Source organism: Brienomyrus brachyistius, chromosome 6, assembly GCF_023856365.1.
Source record: "Brienomyrus brachyistius isolate T26 chromosome 6, BBRACH_0.4, whole genome shotgun sequence".
In the NCBI taxonomy this organism is placed as follows: Eukaryota; Metazoa; Chordata; class Actinopteri; order Osteoglossiformes; family Mormyridae; genus Brienomyrus; species Brienomyrus brachyistius.
This window is the reverse complement of record NC_064538.1, coordinates 20,173,617-20,182,991: the sequence shown is the minus strand read 5'-3', so window position 1 is coordinate 20,182,991 and position 9,375 is coordinate 20,173,617. Positions and strand designations below refer to the sequence as shown.

Below are 9,375 nucleotides of genomic sequence, written 5' to 3'. Positions count from 1 at the left end.
TATGCGTTATGTCCCCACTTGCAGTCCCGGTTAGGGACGGCAGGGCTGCTGTGTACCAGCAAGGCCTTCACCTGCTCCGGGAACCGAAAAGTCTTACAAATTCTTGTGTTCAGTTTGTTTGTTTATTCGTGGATGAATGAAAGAAAGAAAGAATGAATGAATGAATCAATGAATGAATAGAAAGAAAATCCAAGAAATGGTCCTGAGGTGGATGGATGTCAGCTAGTAAATTTCACAGTGGATAATTTTACTGAGGTGTTTGGTCACAAGTCGTGAACCCTGACGGCTTCGCAAACATGACGCCAACAGTGAAGGCGTTGGCAGCCGGGCATGGAGGAACAGGTTTCAGCTGGCATGCTAGTCATACCATCAGGACACCAGCAGGGGGTGAGTTGCAGGTTGCTGTGTCACCTGACGTCTCTGTCCACGACTCAGACCTTGGCTTCTTAGTTGTTTACTGAAGGTGCTTTTATTTAAAGTAGCTTATGTAATTTACAATAACCATCCATCAATATTCAGCCATCATCCAAGTACTAAATAAGTCCACGAGGAAGGGGAACACCCTAAAAGTGGTGTCACTGAAGCACAGGACACACACAGACACAGTTTGGGTAAATCACTTAAGGGTATGACTCTGGACTGTGGCAAAAAAAACTGTGATACTTGCAGGAACTTTTGTTGCTCTGCAGCAAACAGAGAACATGGAAGTCCAACATGCAAAGAGCAAAGGTGAAGAATGGCCTCCTAAAGAAGAGTGAGGCAACACCAACTAACACCAACTACTAGCTACCAAGCCACTGTACTGCCCCTTGTTTACAATTATGAACTTTATAAGTATAAAGCTACAATTTATGTCAGTGTTTCTCAACCCAGTGCCCAGGGACCACCAACCACCCCACTTTTTGGCTTTCTTTCAGCTCCCAATACCTGGTATTCAATGTTATTGATTGAGAAACTGTGCTGGGAAACTACTTAATATGAAACTATTTCTATGGATGACAGCTGTTTTGGATGAGTTTTCTTTTTTGTAGTTGAAGATCAAGAAGCTGTTTCAGTTGTCTAATTTAGAAGGGCTTTCAACAAAGTTTTGGCAAAAATCCAGCCAGACAAGGAGGTCTCAGCCTGCAGCTTCTGTTCTTCAGCAAAAATGTAATGACAGAGAAAAGGATCTTCTTCTGATCTGTTACCACTTTTCGAGATGGCATGAAAGACTTTGCGCAATTCTCATAATATTTATTTTCTCGGAGTACATTATTATCCAAAGCAACTTAAAGTTAATCCAAACTGTCACAGGCACTGTTTTCAGAGCGATTCAGATTCTGCGAATTTGTCAGTCGTGGAATCTGAACCAGCGATATTCACATTTAGCCAATATGCCCCCTGCAGTCTGAAATGCTCGCATGCTGCAGAGATCGTTTATTGACTGTCACTTGGTGACTGTTTTCCTGCAGCACAGCAGAGATCCTGCTATTCTGCGCTGAGGCCGGAAAGCATGCCCCCCCCACGCCTGACAGCGGGTCCACCTCAGCCTGATTGATTGCTCTGTGTGAGCGTACTAGTGTTGACACTGAGGCCTGCTCCACTGTACTTCATCATGGAGAAAGAGGGGGAAAAAAGGACAATTTTAAACAGAATGTCTGCTTTCAGAGCACACCATAAATTCCCTCTTGGAGAACACTTAAATTTTGAGGTCTGAAGTTTTACCCCTCCCTCCTCCATCCATCCATCCATCGTAGAGAACTCAACATACCTCAATTTCCACGACACAACGATCAATGTCTCAGTATCACAGCACCAAAAAACATGAGGTCCCGCGTGCAATAAAAATCAAGAACTTTTACATTCTTACTTGTAAAGGAAATATTTATTTAGCTAGAACTATATTTATATTCCACAGTTAACACTATAGCAGAGTTAATTACTTGTCCCTGCCCTTATCAAAATAACTCATATTCTTTCCGTCTACATCTTGAAGACTTAATACCCCGCTGTAGCCTCATCCGAAGAGGTGGCTCACACCCTGAAACCACAACTCACATCCCACAGAAATGCACAACACTGTACCACTTTATTTCCATCTGAAGGTGTGGTGTGTGAAAGTCTGGATTAGTCCGACCCTCTTAAACCATGGCCAGTAACATCCGCAAATCCGTGTGGGCGACTCCGACAGCTGCTGCATGGTCATGGGGTTCCAGAAAAGCATGGCCGACAGAAGGCAGCTGGACTCGCAGAAGGGGGCGAAAAACATCTGGAATCATCCCTAGCTTGACAGAGCAATGGAGAGGGACAAAAAAACACTTCTGAACACAACAGTCTGTTCCCAGTAAAAACTTTCATTATGCTGACATGGTTCTTGATGACACCAGTTACCAGGTCTGGGCAAAACACTACAGTAAACAGCAGCTACCTGATAGCTGACCGTAGAAGATGGCCATAAATTAAGACCTGAACTTCGGATCAAAAGGGTGGAGCAGCCTTGAGCGAAGCAACAGCACTTGATACCAGGGGAAGGGAGGGTGGCAGTTATTACCCAGAATCACATTGGCTAAGTAACTCATTATTACTTGCACATGCCTCTCCAAATGTCTGGCGTCAGGTAGATACTGACTCACGGCTTTAAAATCACAGAAATAACACGTGATGAAGTGACTGAATGCAAACCACGAGTATTTAAAGCATGTTCAAAATCATCGAGATAAAACACAATAGTCAAAATCAGGAAATAGACAAAAACCCATTCAAGTCTTGCACTGGAACATCTAAAGGTATTTAGAAAATGGAGGAACCTACAGCACACCCTGACAGCCGTCACAGACAAAAAGTTGCTGAGGTAACACAGAAGTGATACACCGAAGCATCAGAATACAGACGCTCCTCTACTTACGAACTTTCAACTTATGAACTTTCAAACCAACGAAAAGTACTGTAAGTCCAAATTCGGTTCATTGGGCTCTCGTTTCCTGTCTGCAACCTAAACTTTTTTTTCCTGTGCGCCAATTCTGGGTAGTATGACTTCTGGCCGCTATTCCCGCCACGCAGCAGCGTGTAAACCCTTAAATGATGTTGAATAACGATTTACGAACATTTCATGTTACGAAACGTGGTTCGGAACGTATCTCATTTGTAAGTAGAGGAGCGTCTGTAATCTGAAATTCCTGGGTGGTGAGTGGCTCGGTGTGTTAGGACCCGTGCCTGTGATGTTACTAAATTGAGCAAGACCTTCAATCCCAATTTTTCCAGGGTGCTGGATACTGGCCGATCCTGTGCTATGTTCCCCAGATTTGTTCTCACCAATGCACGAGTCTCGTGGAGAGCGAAACGGGATAAGCAAAAAGATGAATTCCCCAGTGAGATAAAGTATCACTATTCTGCAGTTAGCTGGCTTTGTTGTGGATTTTGTTTCTTGTCTCTGAATGGTTTGGGAACTTCTCATTCATTGCTTTTTTGTTTATAATTATTGCTAGTTGCCTTTCTGTTATGGCACAATTTCTTAGTTCCTATTAAAGGCCGGTATTGCATCGCTTGCTGATAATTTCCAGGCTAACTTTAAAAGATACCGTTTCTCAAAAGTGTAAAAACTTAACATTCGTTCAGAACAAACAAGGCTGAATTTTAAAGGGTATCCCCCAGGCCAGGGTTGCAATACATGCAGGTCTTTGTGCCAGCCGTCATCAAAGACTCGATCACACTCCACCTGGAAGAAAATGAAAAACACCGGTCGTGGAAGACCGGTTTTTGTAATAATAAAACTGCCTGTAGTGAAAAGACAGAAAGGAGCATCGGACCACCACAAACCTCTGCAGGAGCAACAACTAAACAGACCTGCTTTTAGGTTCAATTACATTAGCTAGTCTGTCTCGTGCATAACCATGACTCAAGTTCCTAAACTCCCCCTAGAGGGTGGCACTGGAATCTCCGAGCTTGTAACCGCCAATGAAGAAATGCGAATGGCGCGCTTTTACAACAACTGATAGCGACTAGCATTTCTATAACAGGGGATCAGAGGTTTTTTTTTTAATTGCTATATTGGAAAAAGTTAAGAACACAACCAATTCAAAAGTACATGCTTCATAAATCTCACAGGTTTTCTTTACAAAACTGCAGCAACTTTTATTTGTCTTTTCCTACACCCAGAAGAAACACTCCCAAACCCCAACCCTTAAATCCCACCCCTCCTTACAGAGAATTCTGTCTAGAATATAAACATGCAGGGGACCACATATCCCAGACTCCAGCAGGCTGGGAATGCAGAAACACTCAGGTCTCTTTCGGCACACAGATCACATGCCACTCTCAGCGATGGCAGCGTGCGCGTACCTTCCCAGGTACTGGCACAGAGTGAATGCTGTGTTTTCAGAAAACAGGTTAAGAACTTCAGAAAAAAAACACCCCTTTCCCACAGAAGTTACCACCTACATAAAATATGCTAGTTTCTACCAAGAAGGTGCGTCTTTGCAGAAACTACACAAAATCGCATGCGGAAAAAGGAACAGAACCAATATAGAAAAAAAAATCTGCAAATTAAAACCTTTTCTAATGGTAAAATAATAATTTAACAGCTGAATTTACAGAAAACCGTTCTGTGGTTTACCAGCATAAAGATGCATATCCATTTAAAAACTTTTGTTCCTCTGATGAATTTACTACACGACTTACCTGCAAAACAGGAAAACCTATATATACCACCTTTTTTATCTCATCACATCAAGTTTCTGGGTTTTTTTTTCCCCAATCCAGGACACTTTCAGCCAATGAAAAGAAACCCTAGAGCAATAATTTGCATCCAATACTTCAACAACATAAAGAAATTTACAGATAATGCCACAAGCCTTTACAACATCATATAAAGGGGGAAGAAGATGAGCCTCAGAGTCAGTGCAGATAAGGACTGAAATGGCAGACAACCTGAACTATTCTCACGGAACTGTCGAGTAATATCAGATCTACCAACCATCAACCTAAATGGCATGTCGGAAGTAAGGAAGTGATCTGTTGTTATTATACATGTGTTACTGTCCAGTCTGACTGTTAGGATAGTGCACTGTTTCCCAATCCAGTCCTCAGGGTGGGTCCACATTTTAGCTCCCACCCCAGTCCACATTTTTGCTCCCATCCAGCTCTGTGCCAGACAGTCCACATTTTGCTCAGCGGGGAGGGAGAAAAAAAAAAACGTGGACTGTCCATGGGTCCCCAAGAACCAGATAGGGAAACGCTGCGATAGCGTACACTCCAGCCACAGGTGATGATTCCATATGGCTGACAGTACTAATGTCTCTAAGATGTCCAGGCCGAGTTGGTCCAAATCATGTTCCGCAGCTGGATGTTTATATTCTTGACAGCGTCTCCCCACCCAACCAACCCTGCCCACATGTCCCAGGTTTACGAATCCTTCTCCAGCTCCTGCAGCTCTTCCCGCAGAACCTGGGCCCGGCCCAGCTTCTCCAGTTGCTCTTTGGTCGGCTGCTTTATCTCCCCGGAGTCCAGTTTCTGCTGCAGGTCCTCTACCTGTCGTAGCTTCTTCCGCAGGCCTTTGATCTTCTTGGTTTTCTCGGCTGCCGCCACCCCCTGGGCCTGTGGCGAGGGGCCGTCGTGCTGCGGCGCCCCCTTGTGGTCGGCCCCCTTCACCCCGATCTCCATCTTCCCAACAGCGGCGCTGAGCGTCTCCGCCCCTTCCTCAGCACTCACGTCGCCATCCTGTCCCTGCAGCTGCTGCTGTTGCTGCTGCTTGCGCTTCTCTTTGCGCTTCATGTTGCGCTTGGCGGTCTTCGAGAGACCCGCAGTCTCGCCGTCCCTCTCCCCACCGCCCCCTGTTGACGGCTGCTGATTCTGCGCCGCGTCTTCTGGATTCATGCCTGGCGGAAGGTCCGGCTTGCTCTTGAAGAACTTGACATATTTGTTCTCGTAGCTGGAAAAGCAAAGTTAATTTATTGCACTTACAGACACGCCACGGGTTCTGATAGTCCTTGTTTCTATAATTTGTCTTTATTATGGATAAATATTTTTTTACTTTCAGTACATTATTCAATAAATTACATGAGATATTCAACACTCTATTATAAAACAGGCCTTGCGTTAATGATTTTGCCTGTAGGCAAATGTAAGTTTTCGAAGCATGTTTAAGGTAGATTAGGCTAGGCTATGATATTTGTTAGGTTAGCTGTACTGCATTAAAAAACATTTTCGCTTTACGATTATCAGAACGTAGCCCCATTGGCACCTGGGACAGCTGACACCAATGGGAGAATAATAAATGGAGTTACAGTGCACTGCTGTGATTGTCGAGGAGCACAGGAAACCTCCTGTGCCTTGTCCAAACTTACACAGGGACCTCTTCCTGAGGTACATAACCCTCCTTCACCCGGCGAGGCTTCCGCCAGGTTCCGTCGGGCCTCTGCGTGGCAGCGATGTATTTTCCTGGGAGAAAGTGAGGTCGACACGGTAAAATGAATAAGGCAAGTTTGTGGATAGAATTACAGACATTTTACATACAAGACATACATGAAATACTGAACAGTATTTATAAGATATGTAACCAAGTGAATTATCCAAATCTGGTAAAGCTATTGTCTAGCCATGTATTGTCCACTTAGATTCAAGGGCATAGCTTTGGTTTCAGCAGTGGTAGGGATCAAATTTGCCCAAATATCCCTCCCCCTCCCCCCATTAAACACTCACGGTACTCCCAGAAAATTAGTAGGGAGGCTTCCCTACCGACCATGCCCAAATCTATGCCCATCCTGAGATTACATTCAATAATGCAGCTCGTGTAATTTAATTCATATTCTATACAACAAGGCTTAAAAATGAGCTTACTAATATAGGGCGGTGAATTGCATAAAGGCCCTACCTCGGTACGTTTTGCTTTCGTATGGTAGGAATGTGCCGATGTGGCTTCAGGCAAAAGAGAAACCATACGTACGTAACTATGGCAACTGCGTTTGCTCCCGTCGCACTGTACAAATGTAACCACCCCGCAGCTAATCAATGAATCCATGCAAGCACTGACATAAAACGGCTAGCCAGCTGCATCAACGGACACATATGTATGTTTATGCTTAGCTAACTTAAGACAACTAGGAATTTGGTTATTTAGAAAACAGTGAATCACAATTCGTGATGTTAACTTCTGCGTGGCGGTCTAAAACGCAAACTGACTGCTGAATGCAGCGGCATTTTCTCGTTTCATCAAACAGACTGACTAATCTTCTGGCTGGCCGATAGGTATACCTATTATTAAAGCTTTGGAAATAGCAGATCTTAATAACGATTTTAGCTAGCTAGCATACCAGATTCCCAAATAACAATGCTCTGCAAAACGTGTCGACGAAACTGGATTGTTTACGACCCAGATTTGAAATATGCAACATATCTGCTACACGTTTATACGAAGATAGGAAGAAACACGAAAAAATTGCACTTGACCCAAAAACAAATTCTCCAGTTTTACCAGATTCATCTGTCACATAGGGGGTCGCCATCTTGAAACGCGATACTCTTCCGTCGCGCAGCGGAAGCGGCGCATATGGATCGGAATGTTTTTTAAAAAGTCCGCCGTGGCTGTATTTTCCTTCTTTTTGTTGATTTCTTTCTTTCTTTATCAGAGTTACCAACTCTCACGTATCTGGCATGACACTCGTGCTTTCAGACTCTCACGCTCACACGAATATATTATTCATTACCATAAACCTATAATTAGCCACATCAGAAGCGATCGGGTAGTTTGCAAACCCTACAGATTATTTACAAGGTGATAAAACTGCTACGTAGATGTGTACATGTTGCTGGCCGAAGTTGGTGACACTGCTAATCCCTCCTGTTATGTTGATAAACTAGGCACACCTGTTATTTTGCGCATATTGTACATTTCAGTTCTGGTCATTGTAGTAGAAAAGTGTTTTAAAAAGACATGCCTGTTTAACTTTCCCATAAAATTATAAGAAGTTGGAAGATTTTTGTATTGATGGTGGGTAAATGCCTGTTTAATGGTAGTATATTTGGGAAAACTTTTTTGTTCAAATCAGCCTTTATTGTCAGTTACCATTAAAGTTATGCACATTAAGTTTTCACAGAAACATTTAGGTAAGCCCTCGAACTCTACTCCTCTACTATCAACTTTTATTTCACTCACTTTTCATTTTGTGTGTGTGTGTGTGAGCGAGATAGAGAGAGAGATAGTAACATTTTGTAAATGTGCTTTCTGCATTTGGCACATGTGGTGCTGGTTATATTGTCATAGCCAGGGAGACTGAACTGTAGTTTTTCACATTTTCCCCACATCTGCACCTACTGGAGCTGATCTGAAAGGGGGCTTTGGTGCTTCAGTCCAAACTCCCCGAACACGTCTTCCAGCTGTTGGTTGGCCTCACTTCTGGATTTGGGCTTTTCCAGGTTCCTCGAGGAATATGTGGTGTTAGTGAAAGTTTCATCATTCCACTGCTGGTTTCTTTCTCTCCAGAGCAGATGGGTGTTGTATGCAGACATTGTTGTCACCTTGTCAATGCATCATAATTAAACCCCTCCTTTAGTGAAACTGAACTGTCGTCCAGAATGGATTGTAGCTTCATGTCTTCTGTTTAAAAATAGCTCTTTATGCTATTGAGGCCGGACAAACACAGCAGGAATTTTGGGCGAAAGCTAATTTTGGGGATTTCACAAATCTGCCCTGTATATTCAAAATCTCATTAAGAAGATCTATTTAATTCCTTACCCCCCCCCTCCCCCACCACCACCCTGGCTAGTTTGCTATTTCATTACTCAGCTCCAGGTTTTAGATTGTAAGTTGTAAAATATGATAATATGACCCTGCAGCTTTTCACTTGTATCAAGGTTCATGTTGTCATGTGTAAACATAACAATTAAATTCTGTGCTGACATTTAAAGTATTTTTTAATGGTTTTCTTCTGTAAACTGGTGTATTTTAGAGCCAAAAATTGATGCCGTACTTTCTGGAGTGTACAGTAGAAGCTGTAGGCACGATATCCTTCAACTGCAAAACATTAATCCTGTGTAATCCGAGGTTCAGGGGCCTGTTTCACCGAGCCGGATTTCTTGTTTAGCTGGATAACTTGTCGGATTTAATTTATCCTAGTAGCTTACTGAAATTACCTTCATCTTTGCTCACTTACATTTAGCCCAGACCATCTTAAAAAGTTAAATCCAACAAGTTATCCTGCTAAGCAAGAAATCCTGCATTGTGAAACAGGCCTCAGGACTATACCTCAAACCAATTTACTCCATACATCTTTAGTTGTAGCCAGTTTGTGTTTTTGCCCAATGGCAAGTATGTCTGATACCATAATAATATTAAATGGGGGAGGGGTCACCTTTCCACAGGCTAGCAGTTCATTTATAGTTTCCGGCTAATAACAAAGCAAG

The 9,375-nt window shown here is 43.1% G+C and overlaps 1 protein-coding gene across 1 annotated transcript; it reads right to left on the bottom strand.

The window, feature by feature from the left end:
- Positions 1-3,983: 3,983 nt before the first annotated feature.
- On the bottom strand, positions 3,984-7,729 carry pym1 (PYM homolog 1, exon junction complex associated factor). The gene is made up of 3 exons (XM_049017785.1): positions 7,448-7,729; positions 6,321-6,414; positions 3,984-5,905 (listed from the first exon to the last, which is right to left on the bottom strand). Exons 1-3 carry the CDS (start codon positions 7,476-7,478, stop codon positions 5,380-5,382), a joined length of 651 nt encoding a protein of 216 aa, XP_048873742.1. The 5' UTR covers positions 7,479-7,729; the 3' UTR covers positions 3,984-5,379.
- Positions 7,730-9,375: the final 1,646 nt, after the last annotated feature.